We start from the raw sequence: 15795 nt of genomic DNA on the forward strand, positions 1-15795 counted from the left end.
GTGCAGTGTGCTGGCTGGGCCCATTGTCTGTCTACTGGCACCTGTGGCGTTTCACTGTATGCTCAAAAGGGCTGGAAAATAGACAGTGTGTCTGTTTGCACCTCAGTGGAGGCATTTGAATCTGATTAGAAAAAAAACACTGATTTCAACTCCATCCCTGAGACTATGCAGAAGAACAATCAAATCCCTTTGAAATAAGGCTACAACCTAATAACAATTACAGTATGCCCCCCACCCGACCCCTACACTATGAAAAACCCTGTTTGGAAATAGTGATTATTTTGCATTAAATGTATTCCCTTGTGTTTTCTTGTTGAAATAGGTTATGTGTGTTTTATTGATCTATTTATCCACACAATTATGGTAGCAATGCAAATAAAGTGATGTGAAATATTGTATGATGAGTACTATTATAGTGTGATATATTCAGCATAACATACATTGTGATGTCATCATCAACAAGTAATCCACATCTGGAATATTCCGCCATGTTCCTCGCAACCCAAAGTGTTAGTGTGAATTACATACATTGGACAAAGCTGAGGCAAGATGCAGTGGTGATATGATAGTGTGTTTCTAGAGTGAAAGCGTAATATAAAAGTATTAATTCTAAATCATGCATTGTCTGCTTTGAGTCACAAAATATATTACGTGAGCGCAAGGTCAGCTGCTGTATTGGAGCGTCACCAAATGAATCTCTTAAGCCCGGTCACCCAGGATGGAATGTCTAAGAACAGTGTGAAAGGCTCAGCTTGGTCACACCTTCTCCATGCATCTTGTAGAGCAACTTAAACTCACTGGGCAGCTGGTGGGTCTCCTGCCACTTGGTGGTGAACTTGGTTCCTTTCTTGTCGTAGTAGTGGTAGGGCAGCTCCTTGCCTGTGTTGGGATCCCAGCCGAAGGGCCAGAAGCCATACAGATGGATCTCCTCACACATGGCCGAGGCCAGAGTGTACATGAGGATACCAGTGCTCAGTCGCTTGAGAGACAGGTTCTTGGTCTTCCAATATCTGTGGGGAAAAAGTCAACACAATAAAAACAATTATGTGTAAGCTATGGACAATGAATTGTTCGACAGAACATCTACACTCTAAAAAATGTGGGGTTAAAAACAACCCAAATTGGGGTTTTTTGTAACCCAGTGCTGGGTAAATAATGGACAGAACACACTCTGGGTTATTTTGACCCATACAGTTGGGTTTAATGAATAACCCAACATGTTGGGTTGTTGAGATTAACTAAAACATGGGTTAATGTAACCATCAGTTGGGTTTTATTCACTTTCATGCTGGGTTGATCCAGGTTATTTTCAGGAGGTGTAGCTGTTACAGGCTTTAGTTTTCCCATTAATATTTTGTTAGTCAGTATAGTATGCATTACACCTGTGCTGGTTTGTCATCTCGTTAGTGAGAATGTGTTTCACCTGTGCTGGTCCAGGTGATATTTTAGAGTGGCTGGCCCAGTGCTCCAGTTGTCTTGAGAGATGTGGAGGATTAACACTTTTTGTTGGCTCTCCCTGTTTTCTTCTTGTTCCACTTCCTGCCTTTAAGTTTGGTGTGGGTTTTTATTTTGTTCGCCTGTTCTTTATCAAATTTAGTGGGTGCTCATGGTGGGTGTCTTTTAGGTCCCAGTTGTTGTTGCTAGTCAACTTTCAGTGGACAGCCCCATGAGTGTCTTTAGGAAACCCCTCCTAAAACCCCACCTGTTTCGTTGTGGTCAGTGACTCTTTGATAGTTCCCCCTTCTGTTTGGGTGACATTATTTGGTTTTCTTGCTGGGGAACATAACAAAATGGGGGCTTGTCCGGGATCTTCTTTCCCTTGAGTATTGTAGGCCCTTTCGACCAGAGTGCATAAAAGGATTGGGAAAGAAATGAACATTCAGACCATAGAGGCGTGTAGCTGCAGCTCACGTCCAAAGTGGTTCAAACTCTGAATATTAGCACGAAGTAGAGGCGAGAAGCTCACCTCCCGGACAATCACTGGTACAGCTGATTTGCTGTCCTAAGTAAAGTATCTAGAAAAGCGAATTTAAGTGGGACCATTCTACTACTTTTCTCAAATCACTGTAGTACGCTACTCTCATCACCCAATGGGAACCATCAACACGGCTGGCTAGCCTATCTTCCAGAGCAAGTGGAAGCAGAGTGAGTTCTGTAGCTCTGTTCAGGACTACCCGACGCATCGACGGATTCCGGGCGACGGCAGAGGAGAGCAACAGTAGAAGAGACGAGTAGAAGAGACAATCAGAGGCTTACAAGCGTGCCGCAGAAAGGCCTAACACCCTTCATAAGAAGGCCTGGTTCTGACTGAGATAAATGGCAAACGAAGGCATTCACACGTAAATACATTCATGATTTCTTTCTCCAAATGGGCGGCGGTTCGTGTGCAAAGTATATGATTACTGTGAGAGAAGTGACTCTCTCTCTCCCTTCCTCTCCATCTCCTTTGTAACAAGCCACCATATGTTGTGTCAGTCCGCTCGGGACCTGTTTGTAATGTGTTAAGTGTGCATGTTTATCCTGTGTTATCATTTAGTTAGTTAGTAAATAAATAATTAAACCAATTTGTGTAGTAATGAATCATAAGTAAGGCTGGGGTTTTTGCAGATGCAGGAGGTTACGACTGTTCAGAATGACGATATGATACGAGGTTATGATTAATAGGTTGACTGTTTTATGGATGTGATTTAGAGTTTAGAGTTTAATTCTGGAGATGGTAACTCTTTAAACAACCGCTCTCGTGGTGCCCCAAATTCATAATCAGTTAATTGTTACATGATAACAATTAAACGTAGTTAGTTGATTAGATAAATAACAGTCATCAGATTAATGAAAGTAAAGTCACGACACCAGACTAGAACAAGAATGCCATTCAATTAAGTGATTAAGAGAGATGGATCTGGAAGTGCTCCGAATCCAATCAGGCTATCCTGCACCCTCAACAGAGTTTGATCTTTGTCGGAACAGCCGACTTGTATCGCTTTCAATGAAAAGGAGGTGGATGTATATTTTACTCTGTTTGAGCGGATTGCAACATCCCTAAAATTGTCGCGAGACATTTGGTCACTGCTCCTCCAAAGTGTTCTTGTGGGTAAAGTCAGAAAGTGTACGCCGCTTTATCTCTTGACCAGAGTTCAGATTATTAAACTTTTAAAGCTACTATCCTTCAGGCTTATGAGTAGGTCCCAGAGGCATACAGACAACAATTCCGTAAATTACGAAAGACAGAATCACAAAGCCATGTTGAGTTAGCAAGGGAACAAGCATGTCTTTTTGATCAGTGTTGTGGTTCTCAAGATGTCAGGGACCTTGAGGATTTAAAGAAACTCATACTTCTCGAGCAATTCAAGAATTGGCTTCACGAAAGGGTTGCTACCTACAATACATTGATGAGCACAAGGATCTCACTCTTAAGAAAGCTACAGTTCTGGCAGATGAGTTTGTGTTGACACATAAAACTACTTTCACAAATAAAGCACCCAGTAGTTATCCCTACGCAAAAAGCAATCCAGAGAAGTCACCTCCTACCTCAAGGTTTCAGTCCTTTTCTACAGTGCCCAAAGATAAAATCTTTTTTTTTTGTATCCGACAGTTTGTAATTACTGCTGTGAGAATGAGAAAGAGAGAAAAAGCTGTTTCTTGTTGTGGGAGCACTCCAGCCCATTAACTTTTTAAGGCTAGGGGGCAGTATCCTGAATTCCGGATGACAAAGTAAACTGCCTGTTACTCAGGCCCAGAAGCTAGGATATGCATATAATTGGTAGCATTGGATAGACAACACTCTGAAGTTTCTACAACTGTTAAAATAATGTCTGTGAGTATAACAGAACTGATATAGCAGGTGAAACCCCGGGGAGAATCCATTCGGATTTATTTTTTTTGAGGTCACGGGCCATTTCAATGCAAGCCTATGGGATATTCAAAAGAATTCCTCTCAGATTGCAGTTCCAATGGCTTCCACTAGATATCAACAGTCTTTAGAAAGGGTTTCAGGCTTGTTTTTTTTTAACGAACGAGTAGTTGTAGTTTTTCCAAGGTGTCTCTCATTAGAAAAGTATTCTTCTCCGTTTTAAATGTTATTGTTTATTTAGATATTAGAGTACCTGAGGATTAATTAGAAACATCGTTTGACCTGTTTGGACGAACTTTGCTGGTAACTTTTTGGATTCGTTTGTATGCAAGTTGAACGAGTGGATTACTGAATCAAGCGCGCCAACTAAACTGACATTTTTGGGATATAAAGAAGGACTTTAAAACAACCATTTGTTGTGTAGCTGGGACCCTTGGGATTGCAAACAGAGGAAGATCTTCAAAGGTAAGTGATTTATTTTATCGTTATTTGTAATTTTGTGACGCCTGTGCTGGTTTGGAAAAGTATTATGGTGTGGGGCGCTGTCCTCAGATAATTGCATGGTATGCTTTCGCTGTAAAGCCTTTTTGAAATCTGATTGGTTGGATTAACAAGAAGTTAAGCTTTTAAACGATGTAAGACACTTGTATTTTCATGAATGTTTAATATTACGATCTTTGTATTTTGAATTTTGCGCTCTGCAATTTCACCGGATGTTGTTGTGGTGGGACGCTAGCGGCACACCTAGCCCAAAGAGGTCCCATTAAGTCTCTGGTTGGAACTGGTGTATCTCCTAAACAATATTTTGTATCAGATGTGTATGAACCCTTTGTTTCAGACGGGTTTGTGTCTCTGCAGATGCTGTTAAGCAGCCAGTGAAGATACTGCGAGATACTGGGGCAGCCCAGTTCTTCATTTTGGAGGGTGTAATGCCTTTGTCTGACACGTCAGAAACTGGTTACATTACCAGTCAAAAGTTTGGACACATCTACTCATTCAAAGGTTTTTCTTTATTTTTCCTATTTTCTACATTGTAGAAAAATTGTGAAGACATCAGAACTGTGTTAACACACATGGAATCATGTAGTAACCAAAATAAGTGTTAAACAAATCAAAATGTATTTTATATTTGAGATTCTGTGACACTGTATGTGATTTATTTAGAATTCAAGGCACACTTAACCAGCATGGCTACAGTACCACAGCATTCTGTAGTGATACGCCATCCCATCTGGTTTGCGCTTAGTGGAACTATTGTCACGTTCGTTATAAGGATCGGACCAAGGCGCAGCGTGGTATGCGTACATTCTTATTTATTAAAGAATGAAACACTAAACAAATTAACAAAATAACAAAACGAAACGTGAAGCTATACAAACAAGTGCTGACAGGCAACTACACATAGACAAGATCCCACAACAGAAAGTGGGAAACAGGGCTGCCTAAATATGATCCTCAATCAGAGACAACGATAAACAGCTGTCTCTGATTGGGAACCATATCAGGCCAACATAGAAATACAAAACCCCTAGACCTACAACAACCCTAGACATACAAAACCCTAGACATACAAAACCCTAGACATACAACACTAGAGTACCCACCCTAGTCACACCCTGACCTAACCAAAATATATAGAAAACAGAGATATCTAAGGTCAGGGCGTGACAGTACCCCCCCCCCACCCAAAGGTGCGGACTCCCGGCCACAAACCTGAACCTATAGGGGAGGGTCCGGGTGGGCATCTACCTTCGGTGGCGGCTCCGGTTCTGGACGCAGCCCCCCCTCCTTACGCTAATCCCTTGGCTTTGGTAGAACCGGACCATGGATCATTGCCGGAGGCTCTGGACAGCGGATCATCGCCGGAGACCCCGGACTGGGGACCATCGCCGGAGACCCCGGACTGGGGACCGTCGCCGGAGACCCAGGGCTGGGGACCGTCGCCTGAGACCCCGGACTGGGGACCGTCGCCGGAGACCCCGGACTGGGGACCGTCGCCGGAGACCCCGGACTGGGATCGTCGCCGGAGACCCCGGACTGTGGACCGTCGTTGGAGGTTCCGGACTGTGGACCGTCGTTGGAGGTTCCGGACTGTGGACCGTCGTTGGAGGTTCCGGACTGTGGACCGTCGTTGGAGGTTCCGGACTGTGGACCGTCGTTGGAGGTTCCGGACTGTGGCCCGTCGTTGAAGGTTCCGGACTGGGAACTGTCGCCGGAAGCTCTGGACTGGGAACTGTCGCCGGAAGCTCTGGACTGGGAACTGTCTCCGGAAGCTCTGGACTGGGAACTGTCGCCGGAAGCTCTGGACTGGGAACTGTCGCCGGAAGCTCTGGACTGGGAACTGTCACCGGAAGCTCTGGACTGGGAACTGTCGCCGGAAGCTCTGGACTGTGGAGGCGCACTGGAGGCATGATGCGTGGGACCGGTACTGGTGGTACCGGGCTGATGACACGCACCTCAGGGCGAGTGCTGGGGAGGAGGCACAGGACGTACTGGACTGTGGAGGCGCACTGGAGGTCTGATGCGTGGTGCCGGCACTGGTGGTACTGGGCTGGGATTACGCACCTCAGGGCGAGTGCGAGGAGCAGGAACAGGACGTACTGGACTGTGGAGGGGCACTGGAGGTCTGATGCGTGGGATCGGGACAGGTGGTACCGAGCTAATGACACGCACCTCAGGGCAAGTGCGGAAAGGAGGCACAGGAGGTACTGGACTGTGGAGGCCCACTGGAGACCTGATGCGTGGGACCGGTACTGGTGGTACCGGGCTGATGACATGCACCTCAGGGCGAGTGCGGAGAGGAGGCACAGGGCGTATTGGACTGTGGAGGCACACTGGAGGTCTGATGCGTGGTGCCGGCACTGGTGGTACCGGGCTGGGAACACGCACCTCAGGGTGAGTGCGAGGAGCAGGAACAGGACGTACTGGACTGTGGAGGTGCACTGGAGGTCTGATGCATGGGATCGGTACAGGTGGTACCGGGCTGATGACACGCACCTCAGGGCAAGTGCGGAGAGGAGGCACAGGACGTACTGGACTGTGGAGGCGCACTGGAGACCTGATGCGTGGGACCGGTACAGGTGGTACCGGGCTGATGACACGCACCTCAGGGCGAGTGCGGAGAGGAGGCACAGGGCGTATTGGACTGTGGAGGCGCACTGGAGGTCTGATGCGTGGGACAGGTACAGGTGGTACCGGGCTGAAGACACGCACCTCAGGGCGAGTGCGGGGAGGAGGCACAGGACGTACTGGACTGTGGAGGCGCACTGCAGATCTGGAGCGTAGAGCTGACACAATGCTTTCTGGCTGGATGCTCACTTGAGCCCGGCAAGTGCGGGGCGCTAGCAAAGGACGTACTGGGCTGTGCAGACGCACCGGAGACACAGTACGCAGAGCCGGCGCAGGATATCCTGGTCCAAGGAGGTGTACTGGAGACCAGGTGCGCTGAGCCGGCACCATCGGTCCTGGCTGGATGCCCATTCTAGCCCGGCAAATGCGAGGAGCTGGAATAGAGCGCACCGGGCTATGAATGCGAACTAGAACACCGTGCGCATCACTGCGTAACATGGTGTCTGACCAGTCACATGCTCCCGACGGTAAGCACGAGGAGTTGGCTCAGGTCTCCAACCTGACTCAGCCAATCTCCCCGTGTTCCCCCCCCCAAAAAATTATAGGGCTGCCTCTCGTGCTTGTCTCGTTGGTACAACTCCTCGTAATATTGCCGTTCCGCTTTCGCTGCCTCTATCTCCTCCTTAGGAAGGCGATACTCCCCAGCCTGCGTCCAGGGTCCTGCTCCATCCAAAATCTCCTCCCAGGTCCATTCCTCCTGAACAAGCTGCTTGGTCCATTTTTGGTGGGATCTTCTGTCATGTTCGTTATAAGGATCGGACCAAGGCGCAGCGTGGTATGCGTACATTCTTATTTATTAAAGAATGAAACACTAAACAAACTAACAAAATAACTAAACGAAACGTGAAGCTATACAAACGAGTGCTGACAGGCAACTACACATAGACAAGATCCCACAACAGAAAGTGGGAAACAGGGCTGCCTAAATATGATCCCCAATCAGAGACAACGATAAACAGCTGTCTCTCATAGAAATACAAAACCCCTAGACCTACAACAACCCTAGACATACAAAACCCTAGACATACAAAACTCTAGACATACAACACTAGAGTACCCACCCTAGTCACAGGGCGTGACAACTATCATTTGTTTTTCAACAGGACAATGATCCCAACACATCTCCAGGCTGTGTAAGGGCTATTTGACCAAGAAGGAGAGTGATGGAGTACTGCATCAGATGACCTGGCCTCCACAATCAACCGACATCAAACCAATTGAGATAGTTTGGGATGAGTTGGACCGCTGAGTGAAGGAAAAGCAGCCCGCATGTGCTCAGCATATGAGGGAACTCCTTCAAGACTGTTGGAAAAGCATTCCAGGTGAAGCTGGTAGAGAGAATGCCAAGAGTGTGCAAAAATGTCATCAAGGCAAAGGGTGGCTACTTTTTGAAGAATCTAAAATCTAAAATATATTTTGATTTGTTTAACTCTTTTTAGGTTATTACATGATTCCATATGTGTTATTTCATAGTTTTGATGTCTTCACTATTTTTCTACAATGTGTTGCTTCTTTATCTCCTCCAGACTGTACAATGTAGAAAATAGTAAAAATAAAGAAACCCCTGAATGAGTACGAGTGTCCAAAATCTTGACTGGTACTATATATATTTTTTAAAGTACATACACTACAGTGCATTCGGAAAGTATTCAGACCCCTTGACCCCTTTTCCACATTTTGTTACGTTGTAACCTTATTCTAAAATGGATTAAATAAATGTTTTCCCTCATCAATCTACATACAATACCCCATAATGACAAAGCAAAAACAGGTCTTTAGAAATGTTTGCAAATGTATAAAAAATAAGAAACAGAAATATCTTTTTTACATAAGTATTCAGACCCTTTGTTATGAGACTCGAAATTGAGCTCAGTTGCATCCTGTTTCCATTGATCATCCTTGAGATGTTTCTACAACTTGATTGGAGTCCACCTGTGGTAAATTCAATCGACTGGACATGATTTGGAAAGGCACACACCTGTTTATATAAGGTCCCACTGTTGACAGTGCATGGCAGAGTAAAAACCAAGCAATGAGGTTGAAGGAATTGTCAGTAGAACTCTGAGATAGGATTGTGTCGATACACAGATCTGGGGAAGGGTACCAAGAACACAGTGGCCTCCATTATTCTTAAATGGAAGAAGTGGGGGCCTCCCGGGTGGCGCAGTGGTCTAGGGCACTGCATCGCAGTGCTAACTGCGCCACCAGAGTCTCTGGGTTCGCGCCCAGGCTCTGTCGCAGCCGGCCGCGACCGGGAGGTCCGTGGGGCGACGCACAATTGGCATAGCGTCGTCCGGGTTAGGGAGGGTTTGGCCGGTAGGGATATCCTTGTCTCATCGCGCTCCAGCGACTCCTGTGGCGGGCTGGGCGCAGTGCGCGCTAACCAAGGGGGCCAGGTACACGGTGTTTCCTCCGACACATTGGTGCGGCTGGCTTCCGGGTTGGAGGCGCGCTGTGTTAAGAAGCAGTGCGGCTTGGTTGGGTTGTGCTTCGGAGGACGCATGGCTTTCGACCTTCGTCTCTCCCGAGCCCGTACGGGAGTTGTAGCGATGAGACAAGATAGTAATTACTAGTGATTGGATACCACGAAAATTGGGGAGAAAATGAGATTAAAAAAATAATAATAATTTTAAAAATAATAATAATAAAAAAAAAATTTTTGAAGAAGAAGTTTGGAACCACCAAGACTCTTCCTAGAGCTGGCAGCCTGGGCAAACTGAGAAATCGGGGGAGAAGGGCCTTGGTCGGGAGGTAACCAAGAACCCGATGGTCACTCTGATAGAGATCCAGAGTTCCTCTGTGGAGATGGGAGAGCCTTCCAGAAGGACAACCATCTCTGCAGCACTCCACCAATCAGGCCTTTATGGTAGAGTGGCCAGTTGGAAGCCACTCCTCAGTAAGGCACATGACAGCCCGCTTGGAGTTTGTCAAAAGGCACCTAAAGGACTCTCCGACCATGAAAGAAATTATGAAACCAAGATTGAACTCTTTGGCCTGAATGCCAAGCATCACATCTGGAAGAAACCTGGCACCATCCCTAAGGTGAAGCATGGTGGTGGCAGCATCATGCTGTGGGGATGTTATTCAGAGACAGGGACTGGGAGACTAGTCAGGATTGAGGGCAATAATGAACAGAGCAAAGTACAGAGAGATCCTTGATGAAAACCTGCTCCTGAGCGCTCAGGACCTCAGACTGGGGCGAAGGTTCACCTTCCAACAGGACAACGACCCTAAGCACACATCCAAGACAATGCAGGAGTGGCTTCAGGACAAGTCTCTGACTGTCAAAGGTGCTTCAACAAAGTACTGAGTAAAGGGTCTGAATACTTATGTAAATGTAATATTTCCGTTTTTTTTCTAAAAACCAGTTTTTGCTTTACCATTATGGGGTATTGTGTGTAGATTGATGGGAAAAAAATCTATTTAATACATTTTAAATAAATAATAAGGTAATTTAACAAAATGTGGAAAAAGTGAAGGGGTCTGAATACGTTCTGTATTCACTGCATATTTACCAAAAAAAAGTGGCTGTTCTGGCTGGTTTGAATTATTGACAGCCAGTAGACACAATGTTTATATTGGAGAAGGTGATGCATTTAAGTTGATCATGTTGTGAGATGGTGGTTATTTTCTGTTAGTTGAGAGCAAACTTGTCCAACAAACATAGGATATATTTGTTGTCTTAAGGGGGAAGGTGTTACAGGCTTTGGTTTTTCCATTTATATTTTGAGGATGCATGCTAGCACATGGGGCGCACCGATTGGTGTCACCTCATTGTCATCTCGTTAGTGGGAAGGTGTTTCACCTGTGCTGACCGAGGTGATATTTACGAGTGGCTGGCCCAGTGCTCCAGTTGTCTTGAGAGATGTAGAGAGTTAAAACAATCCTTTATCTGATCTTCCCAGTTTTCGTTTTGCTCCCATTTTTGTTTTGCTTACTGTCTTACTGTTTGGTGTGTTTTTTTTTGTTCGCCTCTTCTTGGGCAAATTTAGTGGGCGGTCATGGTGGGTGTCTTTTAGGTCCCAGTTGTTGTTGCTAGTCAACTTTCAGTGGTCACCCCCATGAGTGTCTTTCAGAACCCCTCCTAAAACCCCACCTGTTTCATTTTGGTTGTGGTCAGTGACTCTTTGTTAGTACCCCTTCTCTTTGAGTGACATTATTTGGCTTTCTTGCTGGGGAACATAAAAGTGGCTTATTAGAGGCCTAGCAACATATGATGCAAAATGCATCATACCGGCTGTATTTTTTAATTTTGAAAGATATATATCTTAACTTGATTGCTGACATACAACACATTTTTAGGACTATATCAACAATGGACTAATGAAATAAATACCAAAATATGTTTTTGGGGTGGAGTTTTCCTGTAAGCCTTCTGCAAGCCTCATAAAAGCTTGAAGTGTTTAACCGTAACATCCGGTATAGAACAGATGAACAGGAATGACATTTACTATCACCGGTGGCAAAAAACACCTAAAAGCCACGCCCCTATTAATCCATACCTCTGTTGGGTTATATCTCAATAACCCAGCATCAACAACCCAACCCTGCTCTTTTTAAAGAACACAACACAACTAAGTGACCCAAGGCCTGCAATCCAGCATTTTTAAAAACATGTACAGTTTGTAGTAACAATGGTGTCTGAAAGTGAGAACTAAACCACCCATGACTGCTCTGATGCCCAGAACTCTGGCACAAAACTCAGTCCCTTCCTTCTCCATACTTGTTGACATCCTGCATGATGTTTCCCGGCCAGGCCAGCTTGATCTTCAGCTGCCCCTTGTGCTCAACAAAGAAGTCCACCAGGGTCCGTGTGACGGTGGCCGAGGTGTGGAGGAAAAACGCAGGGATCCACAAAATGGCCCCCTCCAGCTTCTTCAGGTTGAGAAAGAAGTTGTTGCGGTCCTGGATGGTCAGCAGATTGTTGTAGTAACTCTCCAGGATGCTGGGGTTAAAAGTGGTGAGGTTGGTCTTCCGGCCCACATCCTTGTAGTAAGAGTCGGTAGGGGCGAAGTTGCAGCGGAAGATAAAGTCGGCGCTGTCGATCTCTGGCCCACAGTGACTGCCTGTCAGGATCCCACTGTTACCCACCACGGCACACACGTTGTAGTGCTTGTTCTGGATGGGCGAAGCATCAGGAAGCAGTGACTTCAGGTTGTTGTTTATGGAGAAGACATACTTGTGACTGGAGAAGTCGAAGTGCATCAGCTGGCCGACGCGTACACCGTTCTTGGTGAGGGAGAAGTTGTTGGCCACATCAATGTAATGGAAGATCTCTTTCCTGAAAGGTAGTTAACAGATCAAAATATCAGCTCACAGCTGCTGTTTCTACAAAATGTAGTTATGTAGCCAACTGCAAATGGCAAATAAACTGTAATGTTTTACTAAACACAAACAGTATTCTGTTAAACTGCTTTACAAACAATATAAAAGTTTCTACAGATTATTACAGATATCCCACATAATCATAATACCTTTGCTGATAAAAAGCGGTCCTATTAAATTTCCATTTGTATGGTTTCCCATGCAGCTCCTCATTCAGAGCATGGGTTAATGGGATGAAGGATGGGTCCAGGAAATTCAGGGCAAACTGTGACCTGAGAGGAAGAGAGTTTCCCTTAGTAAAGACACTGTTGATATTGTCAGCATGTACTGTAAGCATTACAGTGAGTATCATAAGTATTCACCCCCTTGGATTTATTCACATTTTATTGTGTTACAAAGTGGGATTCAAATGGATTTTATAAAAAAAAATTGTGAACGATCTACACAAAATACACTGTAATATCAAAATGACATTTTTTTTTAAATGTCTTCAATTTGAAAATGTTATGAAAAATGAAATGCTTGTATACCTTGATTAGAAAAATATTCACCCCCCACCGAACCAATATATGTTAGAAACACCTTTGGCAGTGATTACAGCTGTGAGTCTTCTTGGGTAAGTCTCTAAGAGCTTTGCACACCTGGATTGTGCAATATTTGCCCCTTATTCTTCTACATTCTTCAAGCTCTTTCAAGGTGTTGGGGGTCATGACTAGACAGCAATTTTCAAGTCTTGCCATAGATTTTCAAGCAGATTTCAGTCAAAACTGTAACTTGGCCACTCAGGAACAGTCACTGTCTTCTTAGTAAGCAACTCCAGTGCAGATTTGGCCTGGTCAATGTCCTGCTGAAAGGTTAATTCCTCTCCTAGTGTCTGGTGTAAAGCAGACTGAAGCAGGTTTTGAAGTAGGATTTTGCATGTGCTTTGCGCAATCCCGTTTCTTTTTATGAAAGTAAGGAGGCAGATTTGCCAAAAATTGTATTCCTTTGCTGTGTTTTCTTGCAGTAGTGCTTTAGTGCTTTGCTGTGTTTTCTTGCAGTAGTGCTTTAGTGCTTTGCTGTGTTTTCTTGCAGTAGTGCTTTAGTGCTTTGCTGTGTTTTCTTGCAGTAGTGCTTTAGTGCTTTGCTGTGTTTTCTTGCAGTAGTGCTTTAGTGTTTTGCTGTGTTTTCTTGCAGTAGTGCTTTAGTGCTTTGCTGTGTTTTCTTGCAGTAGTGCTTTAGTGCTTTGCTGTGTTTTCTTGCAGTAGTGCTTTAGTGCTTTGCTGTGTTTTCTTGCAGTAGTGCTTTAGTGCTTTGTTGCATACAGAATGCATGTTTTTTCATATTTGTATTCATTATATTTACTGTATATTGTTATTTTCAATCATTCAGTCATTTAGGTCATTATTTTGGAGTTGCTACAATGTTGTTGATCCCATCCTCAGTTTTCTCCCATCAGTCTGTAGCTCTGTAGCTGTTTTTCGTGGTGACATCCCAGAGCAGTTTCCTTCCTGTCCTGCAGCTCAGTTCAGAATGATGACGGTATCTTTGTTGCATCTGAGTGGTTTAATACACAGCTTAATTATTAACTTGACCATGCTCCTTGACCATGCTCCCTGGTCTTTGTAGTTGAATCTGTGCTTGAAATGCAATACCTGACTGAGGGACCTTAGAGAGGTTGCATGTATGGGGGACAGAGTAGTCATTCAAACATCATGTCAATGCCTGTTATTTCACACAGAGTAAGTCCATGTAACTTATTTGTTAAGCCACGTTTTACTCCTGAACTCATTTAGGCTTACCTAAACAAGGGGGTGAATACTCAAGCAACGACTAACATTAGCCTATATTAGTTAATGATTTTGTATTAATTTGGAAACATTTGTAGAATTTTATTTCCACTTTGACAATATGGAGTCTTTTGTGTAGATCAATTACAAACCATGAAAATATTATCCATTTCAATCCCACTTCGTAAGGCAACAAAATATGAAGCAAAAAATCAAAGGGGGGTGAATACTTATGGACATTCAATGATTCTACAGTTGAATTTTCATTAAAAAATATATATATAATTGATGCTGGATTTGCATTAGATTAGGCTACAGCCGCGTGCAGAGGAATATTCTTTATTTCGATTATTTGTCCAAGCCTATTCAGTCCGTGCTATCCGAGATCAGTGGGACGTCCCTACCCCATTGAAGTTGACTTTTAAACTGGTTAAGTTAAGGGTTAAGGTTAGGGTAGGGGTTAAGGGTTTATGGTATGGACGTCCCAAGGATTCCGGATAGCACTGACCAAAGCCCATTTACTGCATGCATTCAGGCGTGGGTTTGTCACAATAGGCTAGATTCGTTCACTCAGCACCTCGGACAGTTCTCTTGTTTGAAATCCGGCTCCTTGTAGAGCAACGATTTGTTGTCACATATGGCATTTTTTAACATTTAAACAATAACCTCCTGTCAATGATTCTACAGTTGAATTTTCATTTAAAAAAATGAAATGTAATTGATGCAGGGATTTGCATTAGATTAGGCTAATGTAGCGTGCAGCAGAATATTATTTATTTTGATTATTTATTAAGGCCCTGATGCAGTTAGCCATATTATGCCATAGCCTACAGAACAATGTGGACATAAAATTGGGAACAAAATTGTCACGCATGCGCCTTGTCGGTGACATAAATCACATATTATTTGACAATTTCAGGTGGTTTGAGTCATGTCAAAATAAAAAATGATGAGTTTCAAGGTCTTGATTTAGCCTACTCACCGAAATCCTGCGTGGAACATTATCCGTGGTGGTCCTCCCATGTTGTCATATTTTGTGGAAGATAAGATGCTGTCCTTTCTAATGGACACATAACTTATTAAGGATAAAATGAGAAGAGCGACCATCAATATGACCAAACCCAGGGCGTTTGAGATGCGGACCATCTTGGAGCGTTTTCATTCCTTGAAGAAAAGCGATTAAAATGTGCGAGCCTTCATCACCTCGATTCGAGATGCTGATTTTGGCTATACGTATTGGTATTATGATAAAAAAGAAACATGTTTTCTCATGTAAAACGGACGGCAAATGTGCACTGCGGTTGAGAGGGCAGGATAGTCATTGGATGGCAGTCGGCTGCCTTGGCGATCCGTCTTCGTGCATTCTCATCATCCCTGCCTTGGCTTCGCGCTGAAATGCAATTTCTCTCCAGCCAGATTAATTCCATTAGGGCGATGCATCTGAAATTCACGTCAACGCATCAAACCAGCAAACATCTCACTGCTCTGTTACGCACCCTTTCCTCAGGAAATAATTCCACATATTTCGGTGTGTTTGTTGAGCCCAGATGAAAAGAAGACCCTAAAAGTGTCATGGCTGTATTATAACTCTCTGGGGTTTACAGATGGGAGCAATTAACTTAGTGGTATGCATACCATCCAAGATTACTTGCTGACTGTATAAAATACTGCAGCACAAAATATTAAGCAAATGTGGAAGCCTGATCAGCATCGCAATTAGTC

General features: G+C 44.4%; 1 protein-coding gene across 1 annotated transcript; it reads right to left on the minus strand.

Annotated features, from left to right (window-relative positions):
- Nucleotides 1–727: 727 nt before the first annotated feature.
- Nucleotides 728–15219, minus strand: LOC120054186 (sia-alpha-2,3-Gal-beta-1,4-GlcNAc-R:alpha 2,8-sialyltransferase-like). The gene is made up of 4 exons (XM_039001637.1): nucleotides 15056–15219; nucleotides 12454–12576; nucleotides 11703–12260; nucleotides 728–1010 (listed from the first exon to the last, which is right to left on the minus strand). Exons 1-4 carry the CDS (start codon nucleotides 15217–15219, stop codon nucleotides 728–730), a joined length of 1128 nt encoding a protein of 375 aa, XP_038857565.1.
- Nucleotides 15220–15795: the final 576 nt, after the last annotated feature.

The sequence above is a fragment of the Salvelinus namaycush genome, chromosome 1, assembly GCF_016432855.1.
Source record: "Salvelinus namaycush isolate Seneca chromosome 1, SaNama_1.0, whole genome shotgun sequence".
NCBI classification, from domain to species: domain Eukaryota; kingdom Metazoa; phylum Chordata; class Actinopteri; order Salmoniformes; family Salmonidae; genus Salvelinus; species Salvelinus namaycush.

Excerpts from the sequence above, each read along its gene's own strand:
- LOC120054186 (XM_039001637.1), bottom strand. The coding sequence starts at position 15,219 with ATGGTCCGCATCTCAAACGCCCTGGGTTTGGTCATATTGATGGTCGCT. Across the intron at positions 12,261-12,453 it reads ACCGCTTTTTATCAGCAAAG|GAAAGAGATCTTCCATTACA; the intron begins GTATTATGATTA and ends ACTACCTTTCAG. Across the intron at positions 1,011-11,702 it reads ATCATGCAGGATGTCAACAA|ATATTGGAAGACCAAGAACC; the intron begins GTATGGAGAAGG and ends TTTTCCCCACAG.